The sequence below is a fragment of the Gambusia affinis genome, linkage group LG18, assembly GCF_019740435.1.
Source record: "Gambusia affinis linkage group LG18, SWU_Gaff_1.0, whole genome shotgun sequence".
NCBI classification, from domain to species: Eukaryota; Metazoa; Chordata; class Actinopteri; order Cyprinodontiformes; family Poeciliidae; genus Gambusia; species Gambusia affinis.
This window is the reverse complement of record NC_057885.1, coordinates 6,721,399-6,746,164: the sequence shown is the minus strand read 5'-3', so window position 1 is coordinate 6,746,164 and position 24,766 is coordinate 6,721,399. Positions and strand designations below refer to the sequence as shown.

General features: G+C 36.4%; 5 protein-coding genes and 2 long non-coding RNA genes across 7 annotated transcripts; all 7 read right to left on the bottom strand.

The window, feature by feature from the left end:
- Positions 1–594: 594 nt before the first annotated feature.
- LOC122820662 (C-type mannose receptor 2-like) lies at positions 595–1,747 on the bottom strand. The gene is made up of 3 exons (XM_044098233.1): positions 1,735–1,747; positions 1,304–1,648; positions 595–941 (listed from the first exon to the last, which is right to left on the bottom strand). The coding sequence occupies exons 2-3, from the start codon at positions 1,608–1,610 to the stop codon at positions 595–597; spliced, it is 654 nt and encodes a 217-aa protein (XP_043954168.1). The 5' UTR covers positions 1,611–1,648; positions 1,735–1,747.
- A 3,488-nt stretch (positions 1,748–5,235) lies between these two features.
- Positions 5,236–8,983, bottom strand: LOC122820661 (C-type mannose receptor 2-like; the record flags this gene model as incomplete). Its single annotated transcript, XM_044098232.1, is given in 4 exon segments — positions 5,236–5,534; positions 5,537–5,575; positions 5,889–6,086; positions 8,773–8,983. Coding segments are annotated over 4 exon segments (747 nt in total), but the record flags the coding sequence as incomplete, so codon positions are not given.
- A 2,232-nt stretch (positions 8,984–11,215) lies between these two features.
- On the bottom strand, positions 11,216–12,615 carry LOC122820660 (C-type mannose receptor 2-like). Its single transcript, XM_044098231.1, has 3 exons — positions 12,335–12,615; positions 11,888–12,226; positions 11,216–11,562 (listed from the first exon to the last, which is right to left on the bottom strand). The coding sequence occupies exons 1-3, from the start codon at positions 12,594–12,596 to the stop codon at positions 11,216–11,218; spliced, it is 948 nt and encodes a 315-aa protein (XP_043954166.1). The 5' UTR covers positions 12,597–12,615.
- Positions 12,616–15,736: 3,121 nt separating this feature from the next.
- Positions 15,737–17,457, bottom strand: LOC122820659 (C-type lectin lectoxin-Lio2-like). The gene is made up of 3 exons (XM_044098230.1): positions 17,448–17,457; positions 16,662–17,009; positions 15,737–16,372 (listed from the first exon to the last, which is right to left on the bottom strand). Exons 1-3 carry the CDS (start codon positions 17,455–17,457, stop codon positions 16,041–16,043), a joined length of 690 nt encoding a protein of 229 aa, XP_043954165.1. The 3' UTR covers positions 15,737–16,040.
- Positions 17,458–17,521: 64 nt separating this feature from the next.
- LOC122820238 lies at positions 17,522–18,266 on the bottom strand. Its single transcript, XR_006368746.1, has 3 exons — positions 18,207–18,266; positions 17,951–18,025; positions 17,522–17,775 (listed from the first exon to the last, which is right to left on the bottom strand). It is a non-coding gene; the product is annotated as an uncharacterized LOC122820238 (long non-coding RNA).
- A 1,686-nt stretch (positions 18,267–19,952) lies between these two features.
- Positions 19,953–21,383, bottom strand: LOC122820658 (macrophage mannose receptor 1-like). Its single transcript, XM_044098228.1, has 3 exons — positions 21,072–21,383; positions 20,625–20,963; positions 19,953–20,299 (listed from the first exon to the last, which is right to left on the bottom strand). The coding sequence occupies exons 1-3, from the start codon at positions 21,331–21,333 to the stop codon at positions 19,953–19,955; spliced, it is 948 nt and encodes a 315-aa protein (XP_043954163.1). The 5' UTR covers positions 21,334–21,383.
- Positions 21,384–21,416: 33 nt separating this feature from the next.
- On the bottom strand, positions 21,417–21,941 carry LOC122820239. The gene is made up of 3 exons (XR_006368747.1): positions 21,882–21,941; positions 21,626–21,700; positions 21,417–21,455 (listed from the first exon to the last, which is right to left on the bottom strand). It is a non-coding gene; the product is annotated as an uncharacterized LOC122820239 (long non-coding RNA).
- Between the last annotated feature and the right edge of the window lie 2,825 nt (positions 21,942–24,766).

Below are 24,766 nucleotides of genomic sequence, written 5' to 3'. Positions count from 1 at the left end.
GTTCAATGTAAATAGAAATTAAATGTTGTAATATAACACCAAGTATTGTGGAGTTGGTGGATGTTGTTGCTGTGGGGAGGAAGGATCATCTCCAGTATGTGTGAACAGCGACAGACAAATGAGAAACTCACTTTTTCACTCATCTCAACTCCATCTCAAAAATGAATTTTGAAAAAGTTAGAATACCTTGTCATAACTTTTTTCTTTTTTTATTTCAATAATTCAAATCACACTCCATAGATTAAATACAAAAACTCTAAGGTTTTCAAATGCTTTATTTACTGTGAATTATGATGATACTTAAAAGAAAACGACGTGTAAAATAAGCTTATTACATCAGAGCAAGAAAAAGAAAAGAAAACAAAACATTTTATCACAAAGTGTGACCTTAATGTCTTTGTTCTGAAAGACAGTAAGATGCCATGACAGGAAAAAGTAACTTTTAAGCTCACAGTTTGTATTTTTATGTACACATATTATGTGTTTTAAGAGTTTTATGCCACACAAATTACAACCTTATTCATAACAAACATGCAGCAAAAGATAAAACTGGAAACTGAACTAATAGTATTTTTATCACAAGCAGTTCAGTATTTAATTCTGGGAACAGATGAAATTAAACGTCTCTGTATCATTTTTCTTCCTCCACTGATGTTTTCCTCTCGTCTCCATGGCTCCAGACATGTCACAGTCGTCCATCGGTTCACCTTCGGCCCAGTTCTTATAGCTGACCACCTCATCACTGACCCAGAACCACAAATCCAGAGTGCAGGCGTAGGTCAGACCCGTCCAGACATAACCAGTCGATGCGTTCTTGACTTTCTCCTGGATCCATCTCTGATCCTCCATGTTGGTGATGGTGACCAGGTCATGGTGATGATCTCTGCAGTAGTACAAGGCTTCCTCCCAGGTTTTATTCTCTTTGATCAGGATCACTTTATCTGTCATAGAAGTGATGAACACAAATATACTATAACTTCCAAAATCACGGCGATGAACTTATTTTGAAAGAACAACAGGTCTGTCTTTAGTCCTAAACCTGAGGTGGTACAGCAACTAAGAAATAAAAGTAGAAAGTTTTGTGGTTTAAAACGACCAAAAGTGCATTTTATCCAAAAAGCCACTAAAGTAAATTTCTGAGTAAATGTAACTGGTTTTTAATCCACCTCTGGTCCAAATAAAACTTTTTGGAGCTTTTGCTTGATGTAGTGAAATCATCTATGAAATAAATGAATTAATGTAAAATTAAATACTGCACAGTTCTAATGTTTACACAACCTTGTATTTGTTTACACCAACCTACCATCATAACAGATGAAGGGTCTTTTATTATCACAGTCCACATTCGTCCATCTGCCTTCATCATCAAACTTAGTGGCGGCACATTGACCACTGTTGGTTTTCTGATTGTTTAATTCATTATTCCAGTGTCTGAAAGAGAAACTGCTTCCATCTGACCACCTCCAATTGTCTCTGAATAAACCAATGTATATTTTATCAGAAGAGTTCATCAATTTCTCCACTTCTTCATCCTCTAGTTGCTTCGTTCCACTGATCAGGTCTGTGTGTTTCTCTCTGCAGTAACTCTGAGCTTCCTGCCAGGTCTTCATCTCTCTAATCAGGTGATATTTATGGGTTGTATTAGTTTCTGTGGAGTGATCAAACATATTTATTTTCATCTAAATCAAACAAAATAGATAAAACAATAACTGTTAAATAGATGATTATTTTCACCATCATAGCAGAGGAAATTATTTTGATTGTTGCACTGGGTGTCAGTCCATTTGAGATTTTTATTCATCATAACACAATTTTCATGGTTTTCTTGAATTCCTGTATCACTTGGTTCTCCTGGGTTCCAGTTTGTCTCACTTTCATTGAACTCCACTCCAGGCAGAGACCAGTACCATGTTCTGGTAAATTCTGGTTTACTGATCAGACCAATCCAAGCTTCACTCTGACCTCCAGCTGAGATCTTGAGTCTCTTCATGTCCTTCATGTTAGTAACTGTGACCAGGTCAGTGTGATTCTCTCTGCAGTACTGCTGAGCTTCAGTCCAGTTCTTTTCCTCTTTAATGTAATGATACTGATAGAGCTGACAGTCAATGAAGCAACACTGAGCTGTGAAGATAAAACATATTAAATTTTGAGGATTTCTTCCCAATCAGTTCATGAACTGCTTTCATGAACATTTCAGTGTGATAACAAAGAGTTAACTTTATTTCCTTGTAGTCTAGTTGTGTTTCAGATCAACTTACCCATCAGGAAGAGCAGAATCAGACTCCACTGCATCTTTGCTGTCAGATGAATGATTTTCCTCCAGCAGTTTGTCTCTGTTGGATGAAGAACATTTAAACAGTGAAAAGCTGCAGCTCTCCCTCCACTGGACAGAGAAACAATGAGAGCAGAGAGACCAAGACAGACAGAGAGACATTCTGCTCAACTTTTCAGTTCATATAATAGAAATAAAAAATATAAACTGTTCAGAGGATTTGGACGTATCAGAAACTTACATCTGGATCCTGGTTTCCTCGGTATGTGGGATGTTGTCTCTCAGTGTTCAGCTGAAAAACTTCCTCATTCGACACTGATGTGTTTCTATAACAGCTCTTCAAACAGCAGATACATTTGAATATGTGAATATTCAAACCAGCTGACGAACATTTCTATATTATTCATTAACCAGGTGGAAAGATAAAATAACAGAGCACAACAGGACCTCTATATCTCAAAGATTATGTAAAATGTTCTGTCCTTATTTTAATACTGCAGCTCATATTTGTCACATTACTATAATTTATGGCAGTAAAAATAGTCTGGAATTAACACAGCAGCTCAATTGAATCTTTTATCCTAATGGAGGTAATTTCAGAAAGAGGAAAAACTTGATAAAAAAATAAATACTTTACTACACAATTCACAAGACAGAACAAAGGTTCAGTTGAAGAAAATGGACACAACACAGAAAAAGAAGCAATAAAAATACAGGATACAAAGAACTCAACACTGAGGAATTGAGGACATTATTAATGCGTACATAACTGGTTTGTTTTTAACCAATGCTTCAGTTGTTTTTATTATTATACAGTTCTCACTGTTTCTGATACTCTGGTTTTTATTCTATTATCCTGTGTCTGATTATTCAGCTTTTAGATGTTTTCTTCAAGAGGCTCTGCAGCACAAACACTCAGTGATGATGGAGATCAGCGAGAGATTACACCGATCAATCAGTTTTTGGTCCATTAAGCCCCCACAGAAATATTATCTGCCCCTTTTTCTCTTTTTTTTTTAAACTTTTTTTTTGGTCTTGTGATGCTTCTTGCCTGCCATTTCTCTTTGGATCCGTTTGGCCTGAGGTACCGCCTCTCCAGCACTAATCTAGACAAAAGTTTCCTCTTGTATTACTATTAGTATTTGCTCTACACAGGTAAAGCCGGTTGAATAATCTGTTGGTCTCCTCTTTTCATAGAGATACTTGAGAGTTAAGACACGCCGTGTCTTCCATTGCATTGACCCCAGTAAAGGTTCCTCACTTCTGCCTGCTGCTATGATTGAGGTCTGAGAGTTCTCCAGCAATCAACGCAGAACGATTACCAATGAAACCTGCAGCAGGAGATCTCTGCAGTCGTTCTTACCTGTGTAACAACACCGGCTGTTTTACCTGGAGGTTGATACTGATGGAGCTGACAGTCCATGAAGCAACTCTGACCTGAAATATAAAATATGCTACTAAAACTGGAACTCTATGATGAAATCTCAGTAAATATGTTTTATACTACGTCTGTTTTATAAACTATTGTATCCATGATAAAGACAGATAGGTTGCTGAATCTAGTTGATAGTGATGATCAAATGTTTGGGCCATTAAAGTCGGTTCTTTGAACTGAACAGCTATTATTTGATGTTACAGGGCTGCAAACACAGGTCCTACAGTAAATCTTCAAACAGCACAGTGACTGATTTGCACAGGTGCTGTGAGGAACAAAAGACAGCATTGACCCGATCTTAAATCACGTCAAGACTTGAGGTAGTTGGATCAGAGCAAGTTAAAGTGTGTGAGAGTAAAATGCCTGGTGGAATCCACTGCTTGAGAAACGTTAAATTGTTTATCAACTTCTTGGAGTTCAAACGCATTTATTTTAATCTACCAAACTATGTGTTGAACATCATTAGACCTTCAGGATACCCAGCTGATTTACCTCTGAAAGTCATGAGTCAAGAGAATGAAGGCCTTAAGGTACCATCACAAGTTGATGTTTGTGTGAAGATACAAAACACTTTGTTGTGGTTTGTCTTGTCACCTCAGCTGTATCTGGTTCTAAAAACTTTCTCTCTCTCTGCACCAAAGATCCAACAATTTTGTGTCCTGATGACATAACGAACGTAAACAGCAGATTACCAGCTTCTCTGCCTATTGGGTCACTTGTGTTGTTTCTTTTGCATTTTTCTCGAGTCAGATTGTGTTTTTTTGTGATTTTGAATGAAAAAGAAATGTCATTTGTTGCTGCAGGAGAACAGCTGAACCTCTACATCTATAAAATGAGGAGAAGATCAAGATGGTCTAGTTAAAGTTTTCTGAATTGACATGATTATTAACTCAGGAAGAGATTTCTTAGTCAATAACGGCTCAACTTACCTAGTTTTCAAGAGGGTTTTCTCATGGTTTTTTGCAGTAGTTCAGTTTAGTCTTTCTGAATTGACAGGACTAAATATGGTGCCATCAAAACCAATGTTTAACATTGCAGTCTCCATACATTAACCACTAATGAGACTAATGAAGTATTATCTTAAAAGACACACACTGATGTTTTCTCATTGTCTAAAGTTTAATCAGTTTCTTGTTTTACATCAGTTAAAATGAGCAACATTGCTTCAATTTGCTAAATGTTAAAAATAATGACAGAAAGAGAACATTAGAAATGTATTTATTAATGTCCAGACAAAAAGTGAAGTTTACATATAATTCTCCTGGACAGTATTTAATAGCATTAAATTTGAACATCATATTTGCTTTCAGTATAAAGCAGAGATCTGCAACCTTTACAACACAAAGAGCCATTTTGTCTTCAGTAAAATAAAACTGGAGTAAAGGAAGAGAAATTTTCATGTACAAGCTAATTACAAACTGAGCAGAAACAAAGTTAAGAGCAGAACCAGTAGTTTGAATCTCTACTAGTCATTTTTTATCATAGGTGAAATAAAATGTAAAACTTCAACGAAGTTCTTAAACTATTTTTAAAAAGAGCAAACAGGAAAAGAAATAATTTGCTTAAGACAGAAGAAATTCAACTTCTCTGTGCTGTTTCCTTGGAACCACATGTGTTTTCCTCCTGCCTCCATGGCTCCAGATTTTCCACAATTATTGATCCGTCTTTCTAAGTTTGGATTGTTCTTACAGACCCAGAACCACTTATTCTTCAAGCAGCTGAAGAACAAACCCAACCAGACAAAAGGAGTCGATGCCTCCTTAGCTTTCTCCTGGATCAATATCTGATCATCCATGTTGGTGATGGTGACCAGGTCATCATGTGATCTCTGCAGTAAGGTCAGGCCTCAAGCCAGGTTTTGTTTTCATCTCTTTAATCAGGATCACTTTATCTCATAGTTTCTGTAAAGGGAACAAACTATTTATTGTTCTAACTAACTAATGTTAATACTGAGAAATTGTGGCTGCTAACTTTTTTATAATATATCTAACATAATGTTTCTGCATTTCATTCATTATGAAAACATTGATATTATCTTAGAGCTAAATACCACTATATGTAAAATTAATTACAGGAAACACGAGACAATAATGGAACATCTCCTCAGTCTCCCAATTAGAGCGTCTTTTAAAAAAAGTTCTAATGTTAAATGTGAAGAATTTGCTGATTAGAAAATCTCACCTTCATAACAGATGAAGGGTTTTCTTTCATTGCAGTTCTCATTCCTCCATCTGCCTCCATCATCAAACACAGTCATGGCACATTGACCTCTGTTGATTATCTGATTGTTAAAGTGTAGATTCCAGTGTCTGAAAGAGAAACTGCTTCCATCTGACCACCTCCAGGTGTCTCTGAATAAACCAAAGTATACTATATGATCTGAAGAGATAATCAATTTCTTCACTTCTTCATCCTCTAGTTCAGGGGTCTCAAACTGATAGTGCTGACAGTCAATGAAGCAACACTGGCTGTGACGATAGTATTAAATATGAAAGTTTAATGTTCAGTGCTGCTTTCATGAACAGTGATGTGATAACAGTAACAGTTAACTTTATTTGTAGTCTACTTGTGTTTCAGATCAACTTACCCATCAGGAAGAGCAGTAATCAGACTCCACTGCTATTTCAAATCCAGTCAGACTACATGATTACTTATCAAAATCATTTGTCTCGTTGGATGAAGACTATCTTCTTTGGTTATTTAAAGCTGCATTTCTCCTCCACTGGACAGAGAAACAAAGAGATCAGAGAGTCTCTAATGTAAACAATGGAGAGATGCTCAGCCTTTTGTCTAATTAGAAATAAAACTTAACTATTTTGAGTTAACATGACAAAAGTGAAGTCTGAGTAGGCTATTATAATCTGCTTTGGGCTTGGGCTTTCTGTCTTGTTTTACTAAACGCTGATTTAATGAATATTTCCATTCCTGACTTTTTGAGCGTAAGTTACTCATTTGGGCTTGGAAATAAGCAGAGATATTCAAATCCCAGAATTTGTCCGTCATTAAGGTAGTTTTGCTTAGTCAGTCTCTCCTGTTCAATCATTTCCGGATGATCCGTCCGCTGTGTCTATTAATGTCAGCAGTTAATATATTACCTCTGATATAGTTTTTGCGCTCCAGAAAACTGCAAACATCGAGACTAATTTAAACAGAATAACGTGAAACACAGCAACTAATGAGTTGTTTCCGTAGTTGGCAATAATTATAATGGTAACTTAATTCTAATTATACTAAGATAAGTGTCACAAATCTGTGCAGCCATCTGAGCTGTGAAGCTGCAGGACGAGCTGATTTAATTTGTGAGAAAATGCAGGAATGTAACAGAACCTGGAGGCTAGGGGGTAAATTTGATTTTAAAATCCTTCTTAGAGTTTTCCAGACAACAGTGGACCAAAACTACACTTTTTGTACAATCTCCTCTTCAGTTCAACCTTATCAGTGGAGACACATTGTTGATGTTACCTATATATAATATATATATATAATTAAGTATTGGCAAAGCTCAATGTGATTTTCACAGGAGGCAGAGCGTTGTTGTCAGCACCTGAAAGTAACTAAAAAGTTACTTTTAGTGTAACTTAGTAACTTAGTTAGACTACTGACTACTTGATTTGGAAAGTAACTTTTTCAAGGAGTAATCAGTAGTCTGATTAAAGTTACTTTTTCAAAGTAACTATGCCAACACTGCCATTTGATATGATTGGCACTTTTCAGTATTAAAGCGGAGCTGAACAAACTTACCAATCACAGTGCTTCAAATGGAGCTCATTGAACCTGAGTGCCTCTTCTGAACTCAAAGCCAAGTTCAGGAGGTGAGTGGAAAAAAGACAAGCTTGGGCAATTTTTAGAAGATGATTGCCACCCAGCTTCTGAGCTTTCCTGAATGTTCAAAAAAAGCGGACCATGTCTTTTTGGGAGCACATACTTGTGCAAAAGCTCTTCTTACCTTGAACTTCAATAAGTCCAAGTACCAGACTTACTGATGAGCATCTTCAAGCTCTACTTAGGGTCTCAACTTCCTCCTCCCTTAAGCCAAATGTGGCCAGTGCGAGAGGAAGCGCTGCCAGACCTCTAGCAGTAAGAAGTAGGCAGAAGACTTTTATGTTCAATGTTCCATTCCATGTTGGAAAGTTAAAGGTTAAAGAACTGTTAATACAGCCATTTGAATCTGAATTATAATAATTACATTTATCTAGTCTTCTATAACTGCTGTGTTATTATTATTATTATTTTATTTATTTATTACTGATTATTTTTTTTTCTTATGAATTGTTAATTTATTTATTTTTTCATCTTATTTTGTGTTTAAAAAATAAAAATAAATTCATTTGATAACATTGGAATGTTTTTGTAAGAGCTTTTCTTGTGGAAAACCCGATGCGGCCCAGCCTCACCCAGACTCTACCTCCAGCGGCCCCCGGGGAAATTGAGTTTGAGACCCCTGCTCTAGTTGCTTCGTTCCACTGATCAGGTCTGTGTGATTCTCTCTGCAGTAACTCTGAGCTTCCTGCCAGGTCTTCAACTCTTTAATCAGGTGATATTTATGGGTTGTATCAGTTTCTATGGAGAGAACAAAGTTGATTAACTCTAAATTACTTTTGATAAGTATTCTTAGAAAAAAGATTTAAAAAAGAAGCTTAATAGTTTTTCTTTTATCTTTAAACCATGAAGCTTCTATATCATGTCAAATAAGAATTATAAGGTAAAAATGTTATTTCTTGCATGTGTCATAAAAAAGATGGAAAATTTAGATTAATTTTATTAGTTCAGGTCTTATTTTTATATTTGATTAAAAACCTTTTTTCCAAACATAAATTAATGTTTGATGATAAAAATATTTCTTTTTGTATATATATGTGTGTGTGTGTGTGTGTGTTTACACACACTGTTTACATTTTAGAGGGAAAATGACATTTCAGTCAAAAGACTTCAATCTTACCATCGTAACAGAGGAAAAAGGCAAAATTACTACAGGAATATGTTAACCATGTGGCATCCCACCACAAAATTCCACAGTTGGAAAACCAGTCATCACTTGGTTCTCCTGGATACCAGTTTGTCTCACTTTCATTGAACTCCACTCCAGTCAGAGACCAGTACCATGTTCTGGTACCGTTTGTTGGATCATACAGACCAATCCAAGCTTCACTCTGACCTCCAGCTGAGATCTTGAGTCTCTCCATGTCCTTCATGTTAGTCACTGTGACCAGGTCAGTGTGATTCTCTCTGCAGTACTGCTGAGCTTCAGTCCAGTTCTTATTCTGATTAATGTAATGATACGTATAGAGCTGACAGTCAATGAAACAACACTGAGCTGTGAAGATAAAACACGTTTCAGTATGAACTAACTTGTAGCTGTAGTTTACACAGCACATGCATTACAATTACTGCAGTAATTTTATGTTTAATTCTTTTACTTTCTGTGTGAATATTGAATAGACAGCTGGTTTCTAAATCTGACTTTATTATAACAGAAACCAGAGAGTCTAGTTGTGTTTCAGATCAACTTACCCATCAGGAAGAGCAGAATCAGACTCCACTGCATCTTTGCTGTCAGATGAATGATTTTCCTCCAGCAGTTTGTCTCTGTTGGATGAAGAACATTTAAACAGTGAAAAGCTGCAGCTCTCCCTCCACTGGACAGAGAAACAATGAGAGCAGAGAGACCAAGACAGACAGAGAGACATTCTGCTCAACTTTTCAGTTCATATAATAGAAATAAAAAATATAAAATTGTTCAGAGGATTTGGACGTATCAGAAACTTACATCTGGATCCTGGTTTCCTCAGTTTGTGGGATGTTGTCTCTCAGTGTTCAGCTGAAAAACTTCCTCATTCGACACTGATGTGTTTCTATAACAGCTCTTCAAACAGCAGATACATTTGAATATGTGAATATTCAAACCAGCTGACGGACATTTCTATATTATTCATTAACCAGGTGGAAAGATAAAATAACAGAGCACAACAGGACCTCTATATCTCAAAGATTATGTAAAATGTTCTGTCCTTATTTTAATACTGCAGCTCAAATTTGTCATATTACTATAATTTATGGCAGTAAAAATAGTCTGGAATTAACACAGCAGCTGAATTTAATCTTTTATCCTAATGGAGGTAATTTCAGAAAGAGTAAAAACTTTATAAAAAATATTTACATTTTCAGAGTGATTGTGTTAACAGGCTGAAAATGTTCAATTAATGCAAACTGAGAGAAACTTTGATCCTTCTGAGAATTTATTCTCTAACAATCATATCATATCTTTCTATATACGGTAAAGAAACTATTTCTGATAAGATCTTTACAGAAGATCACATCACAAATAAAGACTTTTTAACTTTTTTATTATCAGTAAAAAAACACATTTCATAAATGTTCTGATCATCATGGAGTTTAATTTTATTTCAAATGCTCTCAGTTCTTTTAACCTCTATTGACGTATTCCACCATGTTGGCCATTTAATCCCAGTTAATTTTTCATCTGGACACTCAGTAAAAATTCATAAACTTAAATTTTTTATCCTGCAGTGACTTAGAAACAAACCACATGAATTCTGCTGAAATTTACCTCAAATTTATTTCTGCGGTTCCTTAAATGACTGAAGAAAATATGAAAAAAAAATGAAGAAAATATGACTTTGTCTCATCCTTCGCCTCTGCATTACTGAAAGACTCTACATTAGGATTTCAGGACAGAGACGGTGTTGTAATTTCCTGCATCAACATTTATGATTCCTGAGAAAGGAACTGCGAACGCAAATCATCCTGAGTAAACAGCAGCAGGAGGGGAACTGTGTTCAGCTCTAAAGGAATCATATCAATCAACCTGTTCACAACAAAAGAGTCCAGTAAACACTTACTACATGTCAGAATAAGTCAAATATTTAATGCTCCATCAGCAAATCAACAATTCAGTTCAATGTAAATAGAAATTAAATGTTGTAATATAACACCAAGTATTGTGGAGTTGGTGGATGTTGTTGCTGTGGGGAGGAAGGATCATCTCCAGTATGTGTGAACAGCGACAGACAAATGAGAAACTCACTTTTTCCCTCATCTCAACTCCATCTCAAAAATTAGTTTTGAAAAAGTTAGAATACCTTGTCATAACTTTTTTCTTTTTTTATTTCAATAATTCAATTCACACTCCATAGATTAAATACAAAAACTATAAGGTTTTCAAATGCTTTATTTACTGTGAATTATGATGATACTTAAAAGAAAACGACGTGTAAAATAAGCTTATTACATCAGAGCAAGAAAAAGAAAAGAAAACAAAACATTTTATCACAAAGTGTGACCTTAATGTCTTTGTTCTGAAAGACAGTAAGATGCCATGACAGGAAAAAGTAACTTTTAAACTCACAGTTTGTATTTTTATGTACACATATTATGTGTTTTAAGGGTTTTATGCCACACAAATTACAACCTTATTCATAACAAACATGCAGCAAAAGATAAAACTGGAAACTGAACTAATAGTATTTTTATCACAAGCAGTTCAGTATTTAATTCTGGGAACAGATGAAGTTAAACTTCTCGCTGTCTTTTTTCCCCAGCCACTGATGTTTTCCTCCCGTTTCCATGGCTCCAGACATGTCACAGTCGTCCATCGGTTCACCTTCGGCCCAGTTCTTATAGCTGACCACCTCATCACTGACCCAGAACCAGAAATCCAGAGTGCAGGTGTAGCGCAGACCCATCCAGACATAATCAGTCGATGCGTTCTTGACTTTCTCCTGGATCCATCTCTGATCCTCCATGTTGGTGATGGTGACCAGGTCATGGTGATGATCTCTGCAGTAGTACAAGGCTTCCTCCCAGGTTTTATTCTCTTTGATCAGGATCACTTTATCTGTCATAGAAATTATCAACATAATCACATTACTTATTTGTTCAGGTTATTATTCAGAAGTCATGGGTGTTGACTTTATTTTGTAATGTAATTTCTATTCTAACAAAATATGTTTAGGATTTCTTCATCCGAATAGCTTTGTTTGAGAAATAAAGTAAATATCTCTATCAACTTAATACATTCTTAAATTAAATAACATACACGAACAATGCAAAGTTTAATAAGTAACTACATAATCTATGTTTTTACATATAGTAGTAATGTTAAGTGTGGATCGTTTAGTTTTAATTAGTAACTTACAATTGTGACCAATGGACCAACTCACCATCATAACAGATGAAGGGTTTTCTTTCATCACAGTTCTCATTCTTCCATCTGCCTCCATCATCAATCTTGGCACAAAAATCTCTGACAGATTCTGGATTGTTTAATTCATTATTCCAGTGTCTGAAAGAGAAACTGCTTCCATCTGACCACCTCCAATTGTCTCTGAATAAACCAAAGTATGTTATCTGATCTGAAGACTTCATCAATTTCTTCACTTCTTCATCTTCTAGTTGCTTCGTTCCACTGATCAGGTCTGTGTGTTTCTCTCTGCAGTAACTCTGAGCTTCCTGCCAGGTCTTCATCTCTTTAATCAGGTGATATTTATGTGAATTACTTTCTGTGGAATGAACAGAGAAGCATACTTCACATTTACCTCGGATTATTTTGCAGTTTGGCACAGTTTAAGTTCACAGAAAAACACTGAAAAGCAGACGAGCAATCTTACCATCATAGCAGAGGAAGAATCTTTTAAGATTGCAACCAGTATCCACCCATTTCAGACTGTTATACACATACACACAGTTCTCAGATCCTTGACTTTCTGTATCACTTGGTTCTCCTGAGTTCCAGTTTGTCTCACTTTCATTGAACTCCACTCCAGTCAGAGACCAGTACCATGTTCTGGTAAATTCTGGTTTACTGATCAGACCAATCCAAGCTCCACTCTGACCTCCAGCTGAGATCTTGAGTCTCTCCATGTCCTTCATGTTAGTCACTGTGACCAGGTCAGTGTGTTGCTCTCTGCAGTACTGCTGAGCTTCAGTCCAGTTCTTATTCTGATTAATGTAATGATACTTATAGAGCTGACAGTCAATGAAGCAGCATTGAGCTGTAAACATGAAAAATGTTCCTGTACTTAATCACGAGTTATAATTCACATAAAATATTATGTGCCAAAAATGGGCCTCATCACTGAAAGATGATAAATGTCATTCTTTAAATGTCAAAAGGTTTGTACTAGAACAGAAACAAGAGAGTCTAGTTGTGTTTCAGATCAACTTACCCATCAGGAAGAGCAGAATCAGACTCCACTGCATCTTTGCTGTCAGATGAATGATTTTCCTCCAGCAGTTTGTCTCTGTTGGATGAAGAACATTTAAACAGTGAAAAGCTGCAGCTCTCCCTCCACTGGACAGAGAAACAATGAGAGCAGAGAGACCAAGACAGACAGAGAGACATTCTGCTCAACTTTTCAGTTTATATAAATAGAAATAAAAATTATAAACTTGTTCTGAGGATTTGGACGTATCAGAAACTTACATCTGGATCCTGGTTTCCTCGGTATGTGGGATGTTGTCTCTCAGTGTTCAGCTGAAAAACTTCCTCATTCGACACTGATGTGTTTCTATAACAGCTCTTCAAACAGCAGATAAATTTGAAAATCTGAATATTCAAACCAGCTGACGAACATTTCTATATTATTCATTAACCAGGTGGAAAGAAAAAATAACAGAGCACAACAGGACCTCTATATCTCAAAGATTATGTAAAATGTTCTGTCCTTATTTTAATACTGCAGCTCATATTTGTCACATTACTATAATTTATGGCAGTAAAAAGAGTCTGGAATTAACACAGCAGCTCAATTTAATCTTTTATCCTAATGGAGGTAATTTCAGAAAGAGGAAAAACTTGATAAAAAAATAAATACTTTACTACACAATTCACAAGACAGAACAAAGGTTCAGTTGAAGAAAATGGACACAACACAGAAAAAGAAGCAATAAAAATACAGGATACAAAGAACTCAACACTGAGGAATTGAGGACATTATTAATGCGAACATAACTGGTTTGTTTTTAACCAATGCTTCAGTTGTTTTTATTATTATACAGTTCTCACTGTTTCTGACATGTGATGGTAATCAGTTCTATGAACGTTCACCTCCTGCTGCCTAAACTGTTTTCTGCCTCCATTCTCTGGTTTTTATTCTATTATCCTGTTTCTGGAAAATTAAAATCCATTTTTTCAAATTCTGTGTGTCTGATTATTCATTTTCGCTTTTAGATGTTTTCTTGTTGGCCTTTTTTAAAGCCCCTCAAGAGGCTCTGCAGCACAAACACTCAGTGATGATGGAGATCAGCGAGAGATTACACCGATCAATCAGTTTTTGGTCCATTAAGCCCCCACAGAAATATTATCTGTCTCTTTTTATCTTTTTTTAAACTTTTTTTTTGGTTTTGTAATGCTTCTTGCCTGCCGTTTCTCTTTGGATCCGTTTGGCCTGAGGTACCGCCTCTCCAGCACTAATCTAGACAAAAGTTTCCTCTTGTATTACTATTAGTATTTGCTCTACACAGGTAAAGCCGGTTGAATAATCTGTTGGTCTCCTCCTTTCGTAGAGATACTTGAGAGTTAAGACACGCCATGTCTTCCATTTCATTGACCCCAGTAAAGGTTCCTCACTTCTGCCTGCTGCTATGATTGAGGTCTGAGAGTTCTCCAGCAATCAACGCAGAACGATTACCAATGAAACCTGCAGCAGGAGATCTCTGCAGTCGTTCTCACCTGTGTAACAACACCGGCTGTTTTACCTGGAGGTTGATACTGATGGAGCTGACAGTCCATGAAGCAACTCTGACCCGAAACATAAAATATGCCACTAAAACTGGAACTCTGTGATGAAATCTCAGTAAATATGTTTTATACTATGTCTGTTTTATGAACTATTGTATCCATGATAAAGACAGATAGGTTGCTGAATCTAGCTGATAGTGATGGGTCGGTCGCGAATGTTTGGGCCATTAGAGTCGGTTCTTTGAACTGAACCTCGTCATTTTGATGGGCGGGGCTGCAAACACAGGTCCTACCCAACTCTTCAAACAGCACAGTGACTGATTTGCACAGGTGCTGTGAGGAACAAAAGACAGCATTGACCCGATCTTAAATCACGTCAAGACTTGAGGTAGTTGGATCAGAGCAAGTTAAAGTGTGTGAGAGTAAAATGCCTGGTGGAATCCACTGCTTGAGAAACGTTAAATTGTTTATCAACTTCTTGGAGTTCAAACGCATTTATTTTAATCTACCAAACTATGTGTTGAACATCATTAGACCTTCAGGATACCCAGCTGATTTACCTCTGAAAGTCATGAGTCAAGAGAATGAAGGCCTTAAGGTACCATCACAAGTTGATGTTTGTGTGAAGATACAAAACACTTTGTTGTGGTTTGTCTTGTCACCTCAGCTGTATCTGGTTCTAAAAACTTTCTCTCTCTCTGCACCAAAGATACAACAATTTTGTGTCCTGATGACATAACGAATGTAAACAGCAGATTATTTACGTCTCTGCCTATTGGGTCACTTGTGTTGTTTCTTTTGCATTTTTCTCGGAGTCAGATTGTGTTTTTTGTGACTTTTGAATGAAAAAAAAAAAAGTCATTTGTTGCTGCAGCCGAACAGCTGAAACTCTACATCTATAAAATGAGGAAGAGGAGAAGATCACGCAGATGGTCTAGTTAAAGTTTCCTGAATTGACATGGTATTGATGACGTCAGAGAGATTTCTTAGTATAACGGCTCAACTTGCCTTAGTGTGAGAGGGTTTTCTCATGGCTTTTTGCAGTAGTTCAGTTTTGTCTTTAATTGACAGGACTAAATATGGTGCCATCTGCTGGCCAATGTTTAACATTGCACTGCGCCGTCATACATTAACCACTAATGAGACTAATGAAGTATTATCTTAAAAAGACACACACACCTTGTTTTCTCATTGTCTAAAGTTTAATCAGTTTCTTGTTTTACATCAGTTAAAATGAGCAACATTGCTTCAATTTGCTAAATGTTAAAAATAATGACAGAAAGAAAACATTAGAAATGTATTTATTAATGTGTTCAAAATGAGAAGTTTACATATAATTCCTCAGTATTTAATAGCATTAAATTTGAACATCATATTTGCTTTCAGTATAAAGCAGAGATCTGCAACCTTTACAACACAAAGAGCCATTTTGTCTTCAGTAAAATAAAACTGGAATAAAGGAAGAAAAATTTTCATGTACAAGCTAATTACAAACTGAACAGAAACAAAGTTCAGAGCAGAACCTCTAGTTTGAATCTCTGCTAGTCGTCATTTTTTATCATAGATGAAATAAAATGTAAACTTCAACGAAGTTCTTAAACTATTTTTAAAAGAGCAAACAAGAAAAGAACAACTTAACGCTTAAGACAGAAGAAATTCAACTTCTCTGTGCTGTTTCCTTGGAACCACTTGTGTTTTCCTCCTGCCTCCATGGCTCCAGATTTTCCACAATTATTGATCCGTCTTTCTAAGTTTGGATTGTTCTTACAGACCCAGAACCACTTATTCTTCAAGCAGCTGAAGAACAAACCCAACCAGACAATAGGAGTCGATGCCTCCTTAGCTTTCTTCTGGATCAATATCTGATCATCCATGTTGGTGATGGTGACCAGGTCATCATGATGATCTCTGCAGTAGGTCAAGGCCTCAAGCCAGGTTTTGTTTTCTTTGATCAGGATCAATTTATCTGTCATAAGGGTAAAGGGAACAAACAATTTATTGTTCTAACTAACTAATGTTAATACTGAGAAATTGTGGCTGCTAACTTTTTTATAATATATCTAACATAATGTTTCTGCATTTCATTCATTATGAAAACATTGATATTATCTAAGAGCTAAATACCACTATATGTAAAATTAATTACAGGAAACACGAGACAATAATGGAACATCTCCTCAGTCTCCCAATTAGAGCGTCTTTTAAATAAAGTTTTAATGTTAAATGTGAAGAATTTGCTGATTAGAAAATTTCACCTTCATAACAGATGAAGGGTTTTCTTTCATTGCAGTTCTCTTTCCTCCATCTGCCTCCATCATCAAACACAGTCATGGCACATTGACCACTGTTGATTATCTGATTGTTAAAGTGTAGATTCCAGTGTCTGAAAGAGAAACTGCTTCCATCTGACCACCTCCAGGTGTCACTGAATAATCCAATGTATGCTATATGATCTGAAGAGATCATCAATTTCTTCACTTCTTCATCCTCTAGTTGCTTTGTTCCACTGATCAGGTCTGTGTGTTTCTCTCTGCAGTAACTCTGAGCTTCCTGCCAGGTCTTCCTCTCTTTAATCAGGTGATATTTATGGGTTGTATTAGTTTCTGTGGAGAGAACAAAGTTGATGAACTCTAAATTACTTTTGAGAAGTATTCTTAGAAAAAATATTTAAAAAAGAAGCGTAATAGTTTTTCTTTTATCTTTAAACCATGAAGCTTCTATATCATGTCAAATAAGAAATTATAAGGTAAAAATGTTATTTCTTGCAAGTGTCATAAAAAAAGATGGAAAATTTAGATTAATTTTATTAGTTCAGGCCTTATTTTTATATTTGATTAAAAACCTTTTTTCCAAACATAAATTAATGTTTGATAATAAAAATATTTCTTTTTGTATATATATATATATATATGTGTGTGTGTGTGTGTGTGTTTACACACACTGTTTACATTTTAGAGGGAAAATGACATTTCAGTCAAAAGACTTCAATCTTACCATCGTAACAGAGGAAAAAGGCAAAATTACTACAGTAAAATGTTAACCATCTGGCATCCCACCACAAAATTCCACAGTTGGAAAACCAGTCATCACTTGATTCTCCTGGATACCAGTTTGTCTCACTTTCATTGAACTCCACTCCAGGCAGAGACCAGTACCATGTTCTGGTACCGTTTGTTGGATCATACAGACCAATCCAAGCTCCACTCTGACCTCCAGCTGAGATGTTGAGTCTCTCCATGTCCTTCATGTTAGTCACTGTGACCAGGTCAGTGTGATTCTCTCTGCAGTACTGCTGAGCTTCAGTCCAGTTCTTATTCTCATTAATGTAATGATACTTATAGAGCTGACAGTCAATGAAACAACACTGAGCTGTGAAGATAAAACACGTTTCAGTATGAACTAACTTGTAGCTGTAGTTTACACAGCACATGCATTACAATTACTGCAGTAATTTTATGTTTAATTCTTTTACTTTCTGTGTGAATATTGAATAGACAGCTGGTTTCTAAATCTGACTTTATTATAACAGAAAAGATCAACTTACCCATCAGGAAGAGCAGAATCAGACTCCACTGCATCTTTGCTGTCAGATGAATGATTTTCCTCCAGCAGTTTGTCTCTGTTGGATGAAGAACATTTAAACAGTGAAAAGCTGCAGCTCTCCCTCCACTGGACAGAGAAACAATGAGAGCAGAGAGACCAAGACAGACAGAGAGACATTCTGCTCAACTTTTCAGTTCATATAATAGAAATAAAAAATATAAAATTGTTCAGAGGATTTGGACGTATCAGAAACTTACATCTGGATCCTGGTTTCCTCGGTATGTGGGATGTTGTCTCTCAGTGTTCAGCTGAAAAACTTCCTCATTCGACACTGATGTGTTTCTATAACAGCTCTTCAAACAGCAGATACATTTGAATATGTGAATATTCAAACCAGCTGACGAACATTTCTATATTATTCATTAACCAGGTGGAAAGAAAAAATAACAGAGCACAACAGGACCTCTATATCTCAAAGATGATGTAAAATGTTCTGTCCTTATTTTAATACTGCAGCTCATATTTGTCACATTACTATAATTTATGGCAGTAAAAAGAGTCTGGAATTAACACAGCAGCTCAATTTAATCTTTTATCCTGATGGAGGTAATTTCAGAAAGAGGAAAAACTTGATAAAAAATATTTACTTTTCAGAGTGATTGTGTTAACAGGCTGAAAATGTTCAATTAATGCAAACTGAGAGAAACTGTCGTCCTTCTGAGAATTTATTCTCTAACAATCATATCATATCTTTCTATATACGGTTAAGAAACTATTTCTGATAAGATCTTTACAGAAGATCACATCACAAATAAAGACTTTTTAACTCTTTTATTATCAGGAAAAAAATAAAAACACATTTCATAAATGTTCTGATCATCATGGAGTTTAATTTTATGTCAAATGCTCTCAGTTCTTTTAACCTCTATTGACGTATTCCACCATGTTGGCCATTTAATCCCAGTTAATTTTTCATCTGGACACTTAGTAAAAATTCAAAAACTTAAATTTTTTTATCCTGCTGTGACTTAGAAACAAACCACATGAATTCTGCTGAAATTTACCTTAAATTTATTTCTGCGGTTCCTTAAGTGACTGAAGAAAATATGAAAAAAAATGAAGAAAATATGACTTTGTCTCATCTTTCACCTCTGCATTACTGAAAGACTCTACATTAGGATTTCAGGACAGAGACGGTGTTGTAATTTCCTGCATCAACATTTATGATTCCTGAGAAAGGAACTGCGAACGCAAATCATCCTGAGTAAACAGCAGCAGGAGGGGAACTATGTTCAGCTCTAAAGGAATCATATCAATCAACCTGTTCACAACAAAAGAGTCCAGTAAACACTTACTACATGTCAGAATAAGTCAAATATTTAATGCGCCATCAGCAAATCAACAATTCAGTTCAATGTAAATAGAAATTAAATGTTGTAATATAACACCAAGTATTGTGGAGTTGGTGGATGTTGTTGCTGTGGGGAGGAAGGATCATCTCCAGTATGTGTGAACAGCGACAGACAAATGAGAAACTCACTTTTTCCCTCATCTCAACTCCATCTCAAAAATGAGTTTTGAAAAAGTTAGAATACCTTGTCATAACTTTTTTCTTTTTTTATTTCAATAATTCAATTCACACTCCATAGATTAAATACAAAAACTCTAAGGTTTTCAAATGCTTTATTTACTGTGAATTATGATGATACTTAAAAGAAAACGACGTGTAAAATAAGCTCATTACATCAGAGCAATAAAAAGAAAAGAAAACAAAACATTTTATCACAAAGTGTGACCTTCATGTCTTTGTTGTGAAAGACAGTAAGATGCCATGACAGGAAAAAGTAACTTTTAAGCTCACAGTTTGTATTTTTATGTACACATATTATGTGTTTTAAGAGTTTTATTCCACACAAATTACAACCATATTCATAACAAACATGCAGCAAAAGGAAAAACTGGAAACTGAACTAATAGTATTTTTATCACAAGCAGTTCAGTATTTAATTCTGGGAACAGATGAAATTAAATTCCTCAAGATCATTTTTCTTCCTCCACTGATGTCCTCCTCTCGTCTCCATGGCTCCAGACATGTCACAGTCGTCCATCGGTTCACCTTCGGCCCAGTTCTTATAGCTGACCACCTCATCACTGACCCAGAACCACAAATCCAGAGTGCAGGTGTAGCGCAGACCCGTCCAGACATAATCAGTCGATGCGTTCTTGACTTTCTCCTGGATCCATCTCTGATCCTCCATGTTGGTGATGGTGACCAGGTCATGGTGATGATCTCTGCAGTAGTACAAGGCTTCCTCCCAGGTTTTATTCTCTTTGATCAGGATCACTTTATCTGTCATAGAAATTATCAACATAATCACATCACTTATTTGTTCAGGTTATTATTCAGAAGTCATGGGTGTTGACTTTATTTTGTAATGTAATTTCTATTCTAACAAAATATGTTTAGGATTTCTTCATCCGAATAGCTTTGTTTGAGAAATAAAGTAAATATCTCTATCAACTTAATAAATTCTTAAATTAAATAACATACACGAACAATGCAAAGTTTAATAAGTAACTACATAATCTATGTTTTTACATATAGTAGTAATGTTAAGTGTGGATCGTTTAGTTTTAATTAGTAACTTACAATTGTGACCAATGGACCAACTCACCATCATAACAGATGAAGGGTTTTCTTTCATCACAGTTCTCATTCTTCCATCTGCCTCCATCATCAATCTTGGCACAAAGATCTCTGACAGATTCTGGATTGTTTAATTCATTATTCCAGTGTCTGAAAGAGAAACTGCTTCCATCTGACCACCTCCAATTGTCTCTGAATAAACCAAAGTATGTTATCTGATCTGAAGACTTCATCAATTTCTTCACTTCTTCATCCTCTAGTTGCTTCGTTCCACTGATCAGGTCTGTGTGTTTCTCTCTGCAGAAACTCTGAGCTTCCTGCCAGGTCTTCATCTCTTCACTCAGGTGATACTTCTGTGAATTACTTTCTGTGGAATGAACAGAGAAGCATACTTCACATTTACCTCGGATTATTTTGCAGTTTGGCACAGTTTAAGTTCACAGAAAAACACTGAAAAGCAGACGAGCAATCTTACCATCATAGCAGAGGAAGAATCTTTTAAGATTGCAACCAGTATCCACCCATTTCAGACTGTTATACACATACACACAGTTCTCAGATCCTTGACTTTCTGTATCACTTGGTTCTCCTGAGTTCCAGTTTGTCTCACTTTCATTGAACTCCACTCCAGTCAGAGACCAGTACCATGTTCTGGTAAATTCTGGTTTACTGATCAGACCAATCCAAGCTCCACTCTGACCTCCAGCTGAGATGTTGAGTCTCTCCATGTCCTTCATGTTAGTCACTGTGACCAGGTCAGTGTGATTCTCTCTGCAGTACTGCTGAGCTTCAGTCCAGTTCTTATTCTGATTAATGTAATGATACTTATAGAGCTGACAGTCAATGAAACAACACTGAGCTGTAAACATGAAAAATGTTCCTGTACTTAATCACGAGTTATAATTCACATAAAATATTATGTGCCAAAAAATGGGTTCTAAGAAAGAGATAAATGTCATTCTTTAAATGTCAAAAGGTTTGTACTAGAACAGAAACAAGAGAGTCTAGTTGTGTTTCAGATCAACTTACCCATCAGGAAGAGCAGAATCAGACTCCACTGCATCTTTGCTGTCAGATGAATGATTTTCCTCCAGCAGTTTGTCTCTGTTGGATGAAGAACATTTAAACAGTGAAAAGCTGCAGCTCTCCCTCCACTGGACAGAGAAACAATGAGAGCAGAGAGACCAAGACAGACAGAGAGACATTCTGCTCAACTTTTCAGTTCATATAATAGAAATAAAAAATATAAAATTGTTCAGAGGATTTGGACGTATCAGAAACTTACATCTGGATCCTGGTTTCCTCGGTATGTGGGATGTTGTCTCTCAGTGTTCAGCTGAAAAACTTCCTCATTCGACACTGATGTGTTTCTATAACAGCTCTTCAAACAGCAGATAAATTTGAAAATCTGAATATTCAAACCAGCTGACGAACATTTCTATATTATTCATTAACCAGGTGGAAAGAAAAAATAACAGAGCACAACAGGACCTCTATATCTCAAATATTATGTAAAATGTTCTGTCCTTATTTTAATACTGCAGCTCATATTTGTCACATTACTATAATTTATGGCAGTAAGAAGAGTCTGGAATTAACACAGCAGCTGAATTTAATCTTTTATCCTAATGGAGGTAATTTCAGAAAGAGGAAAAACTTTATAAAAAAATAAAGACTTTACTACACAATTCACAAGACAGAACAAAGGTTCAGTTGAAGAAAATGGACACAACACAGAAAAAGAAGCAATAAAAATACAGGATACAAAGAACTCAACACTGAGGAATTGAGGACATTATTAATGCGAACATAACTGGTTTGTTTTTAACCAATGCTTCAGTTGTTTTTATTATTATACAGTTCTCACTGTTTCTGACATGTGATGGTAATCAGTTCTATGAACGTTCACCTCCTTCTGCCTAAACTGTTTAATGCCTCCATTCTCTGGTTTTTATTCTATTATCCTGTTTCTGGAAAAGTGAAATACAATTTTTCAAATTCTGTGTGTCTGAATATTCATTTTCGCTTTTAGATGTTTTCTTGTTGGCCTTTCTTGAAGCCCCTCAAGAGGCTCTGCAGCACAAACACTCAGTGATGATGGAGATCAGCGAGAGATTACATCGATCAATCAGTTTTTGGTCCATTAAGCCCCCACAGAAATATTATCTGTCTCTTTTTCTCTTTTTTTTTAAACTTTTTTTTTGGTCTTGTGATGCTTCTTGCCTGCCGTTTCTTTTTGGATCCGTTTGGCCTCAGGTACCGCCTCTCCAGAACTAATCTAGACAAAAGTTTCCTCTTGTATTACTATTAGTATTTGCTCTACACAGGTAAAGCCGGTTGAATAATCTGTTGGTCTCCTCCTTTCATAGAGATACTTGAGAGTTAAGACACGCCGTGTCTTCCATTTCATTGACCCCAGTAAAGGTTCCTCACTTCTGCCTGCTGCTATGATTGAGGTCTGAGAGTTCTCCAGCAATCAACGCAGAACGATTACCAATGAAACCTGCAGCAGGAGATCTCTGCAGTTGTTCTCACCTGTGTAACAACACCTGCTGTTTTACCTGGAGGTTGATACTGATGGAGCTGACAGTCCATGAAGCAACTCTGACCCGAAACATAAAATATGCCACTAAAACTGGAACTCTATGATGAAATCTCAGTAAATATGTTTTATACTATGTCTGTTTTATGAACTATTGTATCCATGATAAAGACAGATAGGTTGCTGAATCTAGCTGATAGTGATGGGTCGGTCGCGAATGTTTGGGCCATTAGAGTCGGTTCTTTGAACTGAACCTCTTCATTTTGATGGGCGGGGCTGCAAACACAGGTCCTACCCAACTCTTCAAACAGCACAGTGACTGATTTGCACAGGTGCTGTGAGGAACAAAAGACAGCATTGACCCGATCTTAAATCACGTCAAGACTTGAGGTAGTTGGATCAGAGCAAGTTAAAGTGTGTGAGAATAAAATGCCTGGTGGAATCCACTGTTTGAGAAACGTTAAATTGTTTATCGGCTTGTTGGAGTTCAAACGCATTTATTTTAATCTACCAAACTATGTGTTGAACATCATTAGACCTTCAGGATACCCAGCTGATTTACCTCTGAAAGTCATGAGTCAAGAGAATGAAGGCCTTAAGGTACCATCACAAGTTGATGTTTGTGTGAAGATACAAAACACTTTGTTGTGGTTTGTCTTGTCACCTCAGCTGTATCTGGTTCTAAAAACTTTCTCTCTCTCTGCACCAAAGATGCAACAATTTTGTGTCCTGATGACATAACGAACGTAGACAGCAGATTATTTCCGTCTCTGCCTGTTGGGTCACTTGTGTTGTTTCTTTTGCATTTTTCTCAGAGTCAGATTGTGTTTTTTGTGACTTTTGAATGAAAAAAAAGTCATTTGTTGCTGCAGCCTGTCAAGAAATCTGGTATGTAAAAGTGAGATCTGTCCAGGCTCATGCAGAAAAACGGATCATAAAAAGCCTAGAAGATTGCCACAGCCCTGTATGTTGATTAAAAAATGATTACTTACTGTGTATTCTTTGTATGAGAATATGTTTTCTGTGATATATAAATGTTGTACCAAGAAACTAGGATCAAATCATCTAATGTACTAATATTTTATATGATTTTAATGATTGAAGGAACTTGTATGATTAAAGTTAGTACAGAAAAAGGAGAAGTATAAGTTTGGGATGTGGAGGCTGACAGATGCCGCTGTTGCAATTCGGAAAGTCCCAAGTGTCACAAGACAATAGGGTCATTGTTTCCCAAGTTGGAGTCTATTGCTTTTGGAAAGTCCCAAGTGTCACAAGTACATTGTTTCACAATCGGGTCATGGTGATCCAAGTTGCAGATGGTCAGGTTGCGCAACCATGAAGTTGCGCACAAACTGTTCTTTGTCTTTCTCTCTCTCTCTCCCTCCCTCGGTGTACTCCCCAGGGAGGGAGAAAAGTATAAAAACATGAGACCGAGGTAATACGGGGTTCTTCGTCCCCGGCGCTGAGACTCGACACAAGAGCGGCAAGAAGACCAGCAGAGGACTACGCCCTGGAACCAAGAAAAGCGCCTTACAAGGAGGACAACGGAGCTCCTCACGCCGGACCAAAGGGCGAGATCCACCGACCCACTGCCTTGGTTCCTCATTGGATTTCCAAACTCTGCACTC